The sequence below is a fragment of the Silene latifolia genome, chromosome Y (assembly GCF_048544455.1).
Source record: "Silene latifolia isolate original U9 population chromosome Y, ASM4854445v1, whole genome shotgun sequence".
NCBI lineage: Eukaryota > Viridiplantae > Streptophyta > Magnoliopsida > Caryophyllales > Caryophyllaceae > Silene > Silene latifolia.
Window position 1 is genome coordinate 244,944,533 of NC_133538.1, and position 14,519 is coordinate 244,959,051.

General features: G+C 47.8%; 1 protein-coding gene across 1 annotated transcript; it reads left to right on the plus strand.

Moving 5' to 3' along the window:
• Positions 1 to 12,540: 12,540 nt before the first annotated feature.
• Positions 12,541 to 13,247, plus strand: LOC141630380 (uncharacterized). Its single transcript, XM_074443211.1, has 2 exons — positions 12,541 to 12,786; positions 12,918 to 13,247. Exons 1-2 carry the CDS (start codon positions 12,541 to 12,543, stop codon positions 13,245 to 13,247), a joined length of 576 nt encoding a protein of 191 aa, XP_074299312.1.
• The last annotated feature ends 1,272 nt before the right edge of the window (positions 13,248 to 14,519 follow it).

Genomic DNA, 14,519 nt, shown 5'->3' on the forward strand with positions numbered 1-14,519 from the left:
CATAGATTGGGCTATTATTATACCGTCACTATAGCGGTTACTTCTGATCCGTCCAAAGAAAATGGCTACAAAAAGACCGAGAGCCCTAGAAAGTTGTTTGGGCTAAAAATAGCACAATAAAGAAGGCCCATTTGATAAAATAAAGATTACAAAAGAAGTGATAAGGGGCAAGGGAGCCCGCGGTCAGGAAAAGAGGAAACGGGCTTAAGAAGGATCAAGAGCCCGTCATAGAAGGTGCCCGTGTTAAGGAAAGAAGTGTCAGGGAGAAGTTAGGGAGAAGTTAGGGAGAAGATAGGGAGATCGGGGAGAATTGGCAAGGGAGTCCGGGTTTGGAAAGAAGTCCTTATGGAAATAATATTCCCTTTCCATATTCGAGGTAGGATATATCTAGGGTTCTTACCCTATAAATAGCCAAGGGGAGTAAATCAAGAAGGGCATTCACTCATCCATACATTCATTCGAGATTATACTCAAGACAACCGCACTTGCGCATTCACATCAACACCACGGCATATCACTCACAAATATATACCCATTTAAGATCTCGCAGGCCCGACACCTAGCGTCAGCAAGATTAGTATAAACGTCGCTATTGTAATCATTGTCCAATTCGTATAGTGCAATACTTGGCAGGGTACCGTCCCTCCCGCGGTTGTTCCCACATTGGGTTTTCCGCGTCACCAAAATCTTACGTGTCAATTTACATTACGCACTTTATTTTCCTATTTACTCAACGACGTACGAACAAACATACATTCAACCAACGAATATAGACTACATTGACCCTAATTTATCGATTTGGGTAAAAATACCTAAACAGTTTGGCGCCCACCGTGGGGCATTGTGGTCGTCAATCGTTGATATTCTAGATATACAATGGAAAAGCAAGTATCTGAAGCCATGTCAGGGAGCAGGCAACCATCGCCACCACCACCGTCTACCCAAAGTCCAACATCGACGGTGGCCACGCAGCTCCGGACATACCTCAAGAATCATACCGACAACAAAAGCCTCTCTACCTCCCAGACCCCGCTATCTCGACTCGAGATCGATCGACAAAGGAACATCAAGCTCGGGCGTCACTCCGCCGCCCTGTGGCCCCACGCAAATCCTCGCTCGCCGGCGTGGAAAATCTTGTAAAGCTATGGAAAACATGAGAGAAGACGAAAGGAGAGCAAATGTTGAGGTAAGAAGGAGAGACAGAGCTCGGGCACAAAATGATCTCCTAAAGCAAAGAAAGTCCAACACTCCAAACAACAGACGGGTGAAGGAAGATCTCCCTTGGTAGATCCGACACAAGGAGAGCAGACGAAAGCAGTGCAGTGATACCAGCTGAATTAATTACAAGATTGGATTTGGCTACGATACCATCAGATGGAAGGATAACCCCACGAGGGTTAGGATACCTCACACCAGATAGCTGGCAGCCAGCTAGCTGCGTAGGGATACAAACAGGTGGCCTCCCGTCGCCAGCCCCGCAAAGAATCGATCGTACACTGTAGCAGATCCTAGTCAAACCAAAGAAGTGAAGCGCAAAGCAGGGGACAATCGTTACCACAACCCCCATTTGCCGGAGCTTATCGTAATCTTCAAGAACCCGGATCGGAGGAAATATGCAGACAGTGACAAAGCGGACCCGATTCAACCAATATAACTAATCAACAAGATTGGAACTAAAGGAGATGCGAGCAGGGTTCCGTGGCTACCACCCCCACTCGAGAAAGCACTCTGCAGACGTTATGCCGACTCACCATTCGTGGACACCATATCCATCACAGCCATGCCAAAGGGATTTACAAACCCAAATATGCCTCTCTTCGACGACACAGCAGACCCCTTTGATCATATCAGCGAGTATAAGCAGAAAATGATGACAGTAACAACTATAGGACAAGTTAAGGAGACCTACATGTGCAAAGGATTCGGGTCCACCCTAACAGACCAAGCACTTCGATGGTTTGTAAGCCTACCCAACAGTCGATATCTACATTTCGAATTGGTGAACGATTTACTCAATAGTTCGCAAGCACCAGAAAGCCACAGAAGACGCAAGAGACATGTAATCGTCCGGGGGGAGAGAGCATTGGAGAATACAATACCGCATTTAACAATGAGAAGGTAGCAAAGACGAGAGTGTGATGTCTCAATGGCCAGTAGAAGCCTTCGAAGAGGCCTCCACCACGACTCGACCTATACAAGCGGTGACTATGCATCCCCGCCATAGTTTTCAAGCAAGTGCGAGGAAAAGCGGTGCCGCGATCGACCTGGAGGAAGATATCCTAGCCGAGCGCCTTACAGAGCACACCGAATATTTCTAGTACTTCACCGTGGAGAAATCGGAAGAAAGCAAACCACCAACAAGAAGGACGAGAGATACAGACCATATGGGAGGGGAGTCACGAATCGAGGAAAACCGCCTACTCCCCACCCTGGCGAGAATATGGATTCACTACAGTGTATCGGAGGAATCTTGAAGGCGCTTAGAGAGATGGGAGATGGAGTCAGGTGGCCTAACCCACCAGTAGGAGAGCAAGCTTGGAGAAAGGATAACAAGAAGAAGTGCAAATTTTACCGTGATATTGGGCGCAACACTGAGCATTGCTATACATTAAGAAGAGAGATCAAGCGCCTGTACGAACAAGGAAAGCTGAACCACCTATTACCCCGTGGGGGCAAGTAGCAGGATAAGGTAGGCTCTGCCAAGCCGGTAGACCCGCCCACATGCACCAAAATTATAAACGTGATAACAGGCGGCTCAGACTTAAGCGGATTAACATATCCAGCAGCCAAAAGACATGCCACCGAGATCAAAGGAGACAGGCCAGCCAATTCTTGCAGAATATCTCACGGGATCCGGTGTCGGCTTTGATGAAGGAGATGCATACGATGAACGAGAACATGATGATGCACTTATTATCACCTTATCAATGGCCAATTGCACAGTTAGAAAGGTCTTGGTAGATACAGGAAGCTCGGTCAACTTAATCATGCTTTGAAAACTATAGAGAACATGGGATTCAAACGAGAAGGATTTCTGAGAAGAAGACTATTCCGCTAGTAGGCTTCATGGGAGAAACAGCCAGCTCGCTAGGTGAGATAATCATCCCCACCTATGTGGGAGGAGTCAACAAGCAAGTCAGGTACCTGGTTATAGATGGCCCCTCTACTTACAACGTCATCCTAGGAAGACCATGGTTGCACCGGATGAAAGCGATCCCTTCAACATACCACGGTGCATAAAGTTCCCCACCCCATGGGGAGTAGAAACGATAAGAGGAGATCGGGAGGAAGCTAGAGGTCGCTATAAGAAGGCACTCAAGTGCACTGCCAGACCCTCCCGCATAGCAATTACAGGAGCGACCTATCCAGACGAATACATCGAACCCCAGCCAGAAGAGCCGGATCGGATCAACCTCGGACAAGCCGCACCCGAAAGAACCGTGCTCATTGGAGCAGGATGTACATGAAGCTTACGACAGCAGCTAGTCAAGTTCTTGCAAGATAACATGGATTGCTTTGCATGGTCACACGATATGATAGGCATAGATCCATCCATCATAACACATAAGCTTAGCGTGGACCCAAAGTGTAAACCCATTCAACAAAGAAGAAGAAAGTTTGCAGCAGAAAGAAATAAGGTGATCAACCAGGGGAGTAGTAGATATTCTGCTTGGCAAAGAAAGAAAATAAGGGAAGTAAAATACCCAGAATGGTTGTCTAATGTAGTGGTAGTGCCTAAAAAGAACGGGAAGTGGAGAGTATGTGTGGACTTCACCGATCTCAAAAAAGCATGTCCTAAAGATCCCTTCCTGCTGCCTCATATTGATGCAATGGTGGATGCAACAACTGGACACGAGATGTTAACATTTCTAGATGCATGAAGTGGATACAATCAGATCAAGATGGATCCTGCAGATCAAGAGAAGACAGCAATTATGTCCGAGAGAGGAATATATTGCTACAACGTCATGCCGTTCGGCCTATAGAACGCAGGCTCCACATATCAAAGGCTGGTTAACAGAATGTTCAAAGAACAGATAGGAAGAACAATGGAGGTGTATATTGATGACATGGTGGTGAAATCAGAGAAGGCCAAAGACCATATGCGGCATCTGGCAGAAACATTCAGCACCCTCAGGGAATACAAGATGAAATTAAACCCATCTAAATGCACCTTCGGGGTATCTTCTGGCAAGTTCTTAGGCTATATTGTAACTCAAAGAGGAATAGAAGCTAGCATCGAGCAGATCAAAGCTGTCTTACAACTGGAATCATCCGAGAAACCTAAGGATGTTCAAAGACTAGCTGGAAAGGTAGCAGCCCTGAACAGGTTCATTTCAAGATCTTCAGACAAATGCAGGCTATTTTACGACGTACTAAGGAAAAGCCAGAAGTTTGAATGGACCGCTGAACACGAGCAAGCCTTTAGAGACCTGAAGCACTATCTCAGCAGCCCGCCACTGCTGTCAAAGCCAAAGCCAGGAGAACCATTATTCCTATACCTAGCATCGCATGTAAGTAGCGTGAGTCTTTGTCCTGGTCAGAGAACAAGAAAAGGAGCAGAAGCCAGTATACTACATAAGCAAGTCTCTGCTGCCGACAGAGACCAGGTACACATCTCTTGAAAAATTAGTACTAGCATTAGTAGTAGCATCTCGCAAACTGCGTCCCTATTTTGAGTCACACAACATACATGTTGTGACAAACTACCCGCTAAAAGCTATCATGAGGAAGCCTGAACTGTCAGGAAGAATGTCTAAATGGTCTGTACACCTCAGTGGATACGACATCCAATACGACCCTAGAACAGCAATCAAATAACAAGACATCGGCAGACTTCGTGTCGACTTGACCCAAATGCCATCCAGAATCGCGGCAGATACTGAGAGATCCTCACTTTAGAAGGAAGCAAGCAGACAGAAGTCTGGCATATGCATATCGACGGAGCCTCCAACCAAAGGGGGGCAGGTGTAGGATTAATTCTGCGATCACCACAGGGAGACCTGATAGCACAAGCTTTAAGATGTGAATTCAAGGCAACCAACAATGAAACAGAATATGAGGCCTTGATATTGGGAATGAAGCTAACTCTGGAGTTAGGGGTCAGACACCTGCTCATATCCAGCGACTCTCTGTTAATAGTCAACCACGTAAATGATGAGTTTATAGCCAGAGATTCGAAGATGATTGCATACCTAAAAGTAGCAAAGGAATTAAAACAAAAATTCGAAACTTGGAAGCTTAAACAGTCCCCAGAGATCGAACGTGGAGGGACGCCCTAGCAACCCCGGGGGCAACATTCAAACCAACGAGCTATCCAAAGATTCCAATAGCACATATCTTTGGAACCTTCTATCCGAAGGCGACGAAATAGACAGGGGTGAACTGGAGGATCCACAAAGCGAAAAGGAAATCCAAGCAGTTACAGAGGAAGGTGAGAGCTCTCGGCCAAACAAGCAGACGCCCGACTAGGTAGCCGATCCAGCAGACGACTGGCGCACACCTTACCTAGACTGGCTGCGCCATAACAAGCTACCAGATGATAAGAAGGAAGTGAGAGCTTTTAGAATAAAGGCCTCCAGATTCATACTTATTGATGATATATTATTCAGAAAATCGCTAGCAGGCCCCTACCTACGGTGCCTGGACAAGGAAGAAGCACAGACTGTGTTTCATGCTCTCCACAGTGGCGAATGTGGAAACCATGTAGGGGGCAGGAGTCTGGAAAATAAAGCCCTCAGACAGGGATATTATTGGCCTTCAATGAAAGCATATGCAACAGAGTATGCACGAAAATGTGATGCCTGCCAGCGCTCAGCGCCCATGATCCACCAGCCAGCAGAGCCTCTGCACCCTATTATCTCTCCCTGGCCATTCATAGCATGGGGCATGGACATAGTAGGCCCCCTACCATGGGCCACAGGAAACAGAACCTGGATGCTAGCAATGACAGATTACTTCTCTAAGTGGATAGAGGCAGAAGCATTCACGGAGGTAAAAGACAAACAAGTCATTTCGTTCATAAAACGAAACATCGTTTGCAGATTTGGTATCCCATCAGAAATCATATGTGGCAATGGCTCACAATTCATCTCCAACGATACCGAGGGATACTGTGCCAGGTGGAATATCACCTTAAAAAAGTCAGCACCTAGGACTCCAAAGTCCAATGGACAAGCTGAATCCAGCAATAAAATCATTATGGACAATCTGAGAAGGAGGTTACAGGAGTTAGGAGAAAAGTGGGCAGATGAATTGCCACTAGTGTTATGGTCAGACAGAACGACGCCAAAGATAGCAAAAGGTCAAACACCCTTCAGCCTGGTGTTTGGCGCGGAAGCGGTCATTCCATAAGAAGTTCTATTTCCCACTCACAGGTATGAAAATATGACGAGGTAACTGAACAATGCAGAGATGACCAGAAGCCTGGACACAAATGACGAGCTGCGAGGAAGCGCAAAAATCCGTCTGGCTGCCTACAAACAGTCAGTGGCCCAGGAGTTACAACAAGAATGTGAAAGTCGGGCTCCTTGGAGGTAGGAGACCTGGTTCTCTGAGAGGTGTTTCAAAACACCAAAAATTGAAAAGCAGGCAAATTCGCCTACAAATGGGAAGGACCATACCAGGTAGAAGGAGTTGTTGGCCATGGTGCATACAGACTGATGACTATGGACGGTCAAATCATACAACGCCCATGGAACATACTTCACCTGAAGAGATATTACTTTTAATAATAAGTAGACTCTAGCTTTCAGAATAATGTACTATGAGAAGCCAAATCATTTTTAAAGATAAAATAAAAATCCGGTAGTAGGCATACTGCCAGTTTCACTCTTATTTCTTGTATCTTTAGTTATTTTTAAAACTTTAAACTGCTATTGGATGGTGTGGTCTGGCAGCGTCCTGGGACCACAATTTCTCTGGTACCCCATGTTGGGGAAAAAATAACACTTTTCTCTATGGGACACGTGGCATACATTAAGTGGAGGAGAGCAAATAAGAGAGGACCGATGAGTTGGCAAAATGAGGGCCACGCAATAAAAGAGAACAAACACATTTAGTGTTGAGAGAAACGCCAGTCAAAGGGGAGGAAAGTCAGAACAAATATCTCCTAAAAAAGAGGTAACCGTCCCAGGAACCTCGCAACGGGCATTCAGGGCCCTGAAAAGAGGAAACCCTAGGAAGTCAACTATAAAGGCAGAAGAGCACGCGGCAGCAAAGGGATTCATTTTGAGATAGCTTACTAGAGAAAATAATATAGTACTTCCTTACTTGCGAATCACTTTCGATTATAGTACAATTATTGGCGGGATTCCGACTCCCCCCGCGGTTGTTCCCACAACGGGTTTTCCGCGTCACCAAAATTCTCTCGTGTCACACTTTTTCTTTCGTTGCTTTCTGTTTCTACTTATCAATTTCGTTATACGCTCAAAACCATAGACGATCACTTTGACCTCACACATTAATATATAATCGGTAAAATTTACCCAAAACAATTTGGCGCCCACCGTGGGGCCTCAGTGATCAATCTCTCATAAAATCGAAATTAAGCAATCCGTCTGTCATCATGTCTGGAGCCAGCGCAAGTTCGTCCAGCACCCAGGGGGTGTCCTCCCAATCTTCTGGGGGAAGACCTCTACCAGCGAGCACAGGATCAGTCATCGTACCGTCAGCAGCCAGTCAGATGGCCCCGGTCAGCGCCTCCCCGAGAGCCATGCCGCCACCTTTCAAGCCACCCCAAGCGCCTAAGCCGTCGGCAGCACCCGGTGTTACGAGATCCAGCAGGGAGAGCAGCCCCAGCAGGACCCAGATTTAGGAGACTGCATCAGGAGGAGTCCCGAAGAAGTCAGGAGCCTCATCACCAGACCCGATGCGAGTGGTGTTGGAAGGAATGGATACCCTGCACCGAGCCATCGAAAGCCTGAGGAGGGACAACCAGGACCTCAGAAACCAGATTGCAACAGTAACTAGGACCTCATCACCCGCGCTGCCTCCACCTTCCGAGGCCCGATTTCGATCACTGCGCGGCCCTGACATGATCCCATCAGAGCTGATCACTAGACTGGATCTTGAAGGAGTACCACCCAGAGGAGCCATCGAGCCCAGTGGATTAGGGTTCCTGTCTTTTGATCGACTATTCAGCTTGCAGCCAACCCCAGGTAGTGCTCTGTCTAATAGTCAGCCGGGAACTAACTCGCAACTTTTTGCAGGAACACCCCTCCAGCAGGTGGCAGGATGGAATTCAGGACCCAGCATCGGCATGAGGAACCCAGCAAGCGGACATTTCTCAGGAGGAACCTGGGTGGGAGGAACCTCTCCTCAACAAGCACCAGAGTGGCAACCAGGAACCATCATCCACGCAACACCTTTGGCAAGTCAGGCAGTCAATTCCCAGGAGGAGCCTGGTTGGGAGGTACATCTGTTGGCTCTTTTCCACTGTCTCTAACCCTCTCAGAAGGCGACTTGTCGGGAACAAAGAATACCAGGAGTTGAGGGACCTGATGTACAGGATTCCTGGTGTAGCGCGACCCCTGGAGAAGGTAACACGAGATAGCTACGCAGATTCCCCTTTCGTGGATGACATAGCCCTTGTCGGTGTCCCAAAAGGATGCGTGCCGCCAGCCATGACGCTTTACGACGGAACCACGGATCCTCTTGACCATATCAACCACTACAAGCAAAAGATGATGGTGATCACCGCGATGGGCTCCTTGAAGGAAGCCTTGTATGTGTAAAGGGTTTGGATCCACCCCGTCCGGAGCGACCTTGCAATGGTTCGTCACCGCCGAATGTAGTATAACTCGCTTCGCCGACTTAGTCAATGCCTTCCACCAGCGGTTGCAAAGCAGCCGCAGACTAGAAAAACAAACCGGTGACTGCACTAGGATAGTGCGGGGACCCGAGGAGGCCACTGAGAGATTTTCGAACAGGTTCAACAGAGAGAAGGTGGCAATCCCTCGGTGCGACATAGCCACAGCCATAGAAGCTTTCCGCCAAGGGCTCCGCCAGGATTCAGACTTATATAAAGATTTGACCAAGTACCCATGCACTACCTTCGAGGAGGTGCAGACAAAGGCAATTGCAGTCATGCAGCTGGAAGAAGACTTAGGGCCCAGGAGGGCAGCTTATGGCACAGATCCTACATCCAGAAAAGCACCTGTGGAGAAGCAGAATGAAAGAGCCAAACCCTACAGCAAATCTGTGAATAAAGTATCGGAGGGCCCAGGAGGAAAGACCAACTCAGAGCCACCTCCGAAAGTAAGTGAGTATAAATTCTCAACCAATCTTGCAGGTGTACTCAAGGCCCTAAAGGAGATCCGGGGAGTCAGATGGCCCAGGAAGCGGACTGACGAGTGTCCTAACGATAAGAGAGACTCCAGTAAAAGGTGCGAATATCATGATGACATCGGCCATGACACCGACGAATGCTACACCTTGAGAAAGGAAGTCAAATTCCAGTACAATCGAGGAAACCTGGACCACCTATTGCCAGGAGGCTCCACCAAAGTTCATTCCACTAACCAGGTTCTGCCTACTCCTCCACCTGTGTGCACTAGAATTGTAAATGTTATTACAGGAGGCTCGGAATTGTGCGGCCTGACCTATTCAGCCCAAAAGACACGCCACACAAACCAAAGGAGATAAGCCGAGTTTTCCGCAGAGTCACCCGCCAGACCTCCCCGCAATCACCTTTGATGAAACAGACGCACAAAATGCTCCGAACAACACCACGACGCTCCGATCATCACCCTCCCCATAGGAAACGTGAGGTACGGAAGATCCTGGTGGACAGGAAGCTCCGTCAACCCGATTATGCTTTGGAAACATCGAAGGTCATGGGGTTCAACGAGAAGGACTTAGCAACAAAAGAGGTACCTCTAGTCGGTTTTAGTGGCGAAACGAAGCACTCTCTGGGAGAAATCGTCATCCCAACCTATGCCAAAGGAGTCAACAAGCAGGTAAGATACTTGGTTATCGATGGGCCCTCTACTTACAATGTGATTCTTGGCAGGCCCTGGATCCACGAAATGAAGGCGGTACCTTCAACTTACCACCAATGCCTGAAATTCCCAACGCCTTGGGGAGTGCAAGAGATACGTGGGGATCAGGAGGAGGCTAAGAATTGCTACAAGATAGCCCTAAAACCAACCGGACCGCCAAAGATAGCAATTACAGAGCCAGAGCATCCAGGAAGAATACGTCGAGCCACCTCAGGCAGAGCTAGACGAGATCAGCCTGGATGAGTTGCAACCGGAACGAACCATACTCATCGGGTCAGAATGCACAGGTAAAATCCATCAGGAACTTGTTCAATTATTGAGAGCTAACATGGATTACTTTGCTTGGTCCCACAATGACATGGTAGGTATAGATCCAAATATCATAACACACAAGCTGACTGTGGACCCAAGCTATAAGCCTATCCAGCAGAAGAGGAGGAAGATTGCTCCAGAGAGGAACCAGGTCATAAACCAGGAGGTAGACAACCCGCTCGCTCTTTGGAAAAATCGGGAAGTAAAGTACCCGGAATGGCTGTCTAATGTGGTGGTAGTCCCGAAAAAGAATGGCAAGTGGAGGGTTTGTGTCGATTTTACGGACCTAAATAAAGCTTGCCCTAAAGACCCGTTCCCGCTGCCGCACATAGACGCTATGGTGGATGCCACAAAGAGCCATGAAATGCTCACATTCCCGGATGCTTGGAGTGGCTACAACCAGATCAAGATGCACCCTGATGATCAAGAGAAAACGGCATTCAGGTCAGAGCGAGGTATCTATTGTTATAACGTGATGCCCTTTGGTCTAAAGAATGCAGGTTCCACCTACCAGCGGCTAGTGAACACTATGTTCAAAGAACAAATAGGCCGCACCATGGAGGTATACATCGACGACATGGTGGTGAAATCAAAGCAAGCTGCCCGGCACGTTGAACATCCGGGCCGACACTTTCAAAGACCGAGAAAATATGAAATGAAGCTGAATCCCTCGAAGTGCACTTTCGGAGTCTCCAGTGGGAAGTTCCTGGGATATATGGTCACCCAGAGGGGGATAGAAGCCAACACTGATCAAATCAAGGCCATACTCCAGCTAGAGTCACCTCAAAAGCCGAAGGACGTGCAGCGTCTGACGGGACGGGTAGCTGCTCTGAACAGGTTCATAGCAAGGTCCTTAGACAGATGCAGATTATTTTATGACATCCTAAGGAAGAGCCAGAAGTTCGAATGGACGGAGGAGCATAAGGCAGCACTCAACGAGCTGAAAAGATATCTGAGCACTCCACCACTCCTATCAAAGCCAGAACACGGAGAGCCCTTGTCTTTGTACCTCTCGGTAACGGAGGTGGCTGTCAGTGCAGTGCTAGTTCGAGAGCAAGAAGGAACATAGCATCCAGTATACTATGTCAGTAAGTCCCTGCTACCTGTAGAGACCAGGTACACCTCACTCGAAAAACTTGTACTTGCGCTGGTCACAGCCTCCTATAAGTTGCGACCTTATTTTGAATCCCATACTATCTCTGTGATAACTAACTACCCTCTTAACACTATAATGAGGAAACCAGAGTTATCAGGAAGAATGGCCAAGTGGTCCATACACCCGAGTGGCTACGATCCAAATTCGAACCTGACAAAGAATCAAGTCCCGTGCTCGCGCACTTTGTCTCCGACTTTTCCCCCTCCCTCCAGGTGCAGGCTGAGAAGGAAATCCTCACTCTGGAGGAGGACAAAGGGGAGCAGATGTGGGAGCTGAATGTAGACGGAGCTTCCAACGTAAAGGGAGCAGGAGTTGGCTTGGTCCTTAAGTCACCCCAAGGGGACCTGCTGGTCCAGGCAGTTCGATGTGAATTCAAAGCCACCAACAATGAGGCAGAATATGAAGCCTTGATCTTGGGTCTACAAAAGTGGCTCGACTTAAAAATCGGCACTTCCTGTGTATACAAACGACTCCCAACTCATCGTGAACCATGTAAATAACTCTTATACAGCTAGGGACCCCACTATGATGGCCTACCTGGAAATAGCGCAAGCGCTGAAACTCAGGTTCCAGACTTTCAACATCAAGCAAATCCTCAGGGACCAGAACGTGGAGGCTGATGCCCTAGGTACCCTGGGGGCAACATTCAAGTCAGGTACAATCTCTACCATACCCATCGTCCACGTACTGGAACCTGCAATATCAAAAGCAGAACAAGATAACGAAAGCACAGCAGGCTCACCACAATCACAGGAAAAAGGGGTGTTAGCAAACACCACCAGCCAAGAAGAGGCTGTAGATTGGAGGAAGCCTTATCAAGATTGGTTGCAGAATGACACACTTCCAGCAGACAAAAAAGAGGTAAGAAGCTTTAAAATGCGAGCCTCCAGATTTGTACTGATTGATGGTGTCTTGTTCAGGAAATCCCTTGCAGGACCCTACCTGAGGTGCCTGGATAAGGATGAAGCCCAGGCTGTTTTACATGCTATCCACAGTGGTGAATGTGGAAACCATGCAGGGGGCAGGAGCCTGTCCAACAAGGCCCTCAGGCAGGGGTACTTCTGGCCCACGATGCGCAAAGATGCTATGAAATACGTGAAAAAGTGTGATGCCTGTCAAAGGCATGCGCCAGTCAGCCACCAGCCTGCAGAACCTCTGCACCCAGTTATTTCCCCCTGGCCCTTTATGAAATGGGGAATGGACATAGTGGGACCGTTACCCAAGGCACCAGGAAACAAGGTCTATATGCTTGCCATGACGGACTACTTCTCCAAATTGATAGAGGCAGAATCATTCTCCCAAGTTACCGAGGCCCAGGTGATATCTTTTATTAAACGCAACATCATCTGTAGGTTTGGTATTCCATCTGAAATAATATGCGATAATGGGTCTCAGTTTATTGGCCATAAAGAGAAGCATTTTGTGATTGGAACATTTCATTGCGTAAGTCTACTCCCAGAAACCCTCAGTCCAACGGCCAGGCAGAGTCCAGCAATAAAATCATAGTGGAGAACCTGAGAAAGAAGCTGGAAGAAATTGGGGGTAAATGGGCAGAGGAGCTACCACTAGTCCTGTGGGCTGACAGGACCACCCCTAAAGTAGCAACAGGCAAACCCCTTCACTGGTATTCGGGTCAAGCGCGTTATTCCTTCGAGGTCGTGGTTCCTACCCACGATACGGGTGCCCGACAGAGGAGCGAAACCAGTGGAAATGGCAAGCGCCTAGACACGGTGGATGAGCTCGAACCGCCCGGATCGGGATGGCCTCGTACAGCATGAAAGTGGCCGAAGCTACAACAAAAATGTAAAGGTCGGGACCCCGCAAGTAGGAGACCGGTCCCGAGGAAAGTCTTCCGAACACTAAAAACCAGAGAGCGGGCAAATTTGCCTACAATTGGGAGGGACCATACCAGGTGGAAAGTATCGTCGGAAATGGAGCCTACAGGCTCATGACAATGGAAGGGCAAATGGTCCCCAGGGCGTGGAATATCATCCACCTAAAGAAATATTACATCTAAAGCGACTAGAACAGTCAGCAACCAGACATACAACACGACCCCACTAGGTTCCAGGTTTTGTTAAAATGTTCTTGTCTTTCTAAGAGCCTCAATTTTCAAATAGAACTTTAAAATCCTTTTCAGAGCTTCCAAATTAAATCTTTTGACTTCAAATTATCGGACTATAATTTTCAGTATGCTTTAAACGAATTACTTTAAAATATAAGTTTTATCAACAGTACACTTCGAGCCTATTTTAAAAACAAAATTTTTTAAAGTACGCTCTAGAAGGTAGGAGCCTGCAAAAGCTATTCTGGTGGAGTTTCTATGTCTCTACACAGAGAAGCATGGACCTATGGCTAAGTACCCACAGATCGGATGAACTAGGCTCCTGCAGTACTCAGCATCCATGCAAGCGAGGTTCCTCTGAATAGAGGGGCAAGTAGATCCCAGAGCCTCCAATCAATGAAAGCCGGCAATAATACAACGAAAAAGGTGCACGCACGACAAAATAAAGGTACGCCAGAAAACGGCAGAATATTAACTAAAACGCCCGAAGCGGCAAAATATCAAAGTACGCCTTGCTCCCATGAGCAAGGCCAAAACACACCGAAAATTATCCAAAAGATTAACAAAGTTTTATGCCACACAGGGCCCAGAAAACAGATACCAAAAACCAAAAGAAGTTGGTCCAGGAACCTCATTAATCCAGAAACACATGCTCCGCCCCTGCATCCGGAGTAGGAACAGTCTCAGGAGCAGATTGAACAGTGAGTCACCCGCAGGAGCCAGGCCTCCATCCGGACAGTTCCCCCTTGTACCTCTTCTTCTTCAAGAATTGAAAAGTCATCATCCTCCGGGCGTCAATCTCAAAATCCGATGTAATCCCCGGATCAACCTTCTCAGAAAGGAGTCGCAAACAACCTCTCTTCTTCCTCCAGGTCCCGTGACGGATGTTTTCCCTCGTTGAACTCCTTGATACAAAGCGATCTTCATCTCCCAGGGAGGAGCAAGTCGCAAAGATCGCCAGGGCCTTGGACAAGTTGGCCTTCTT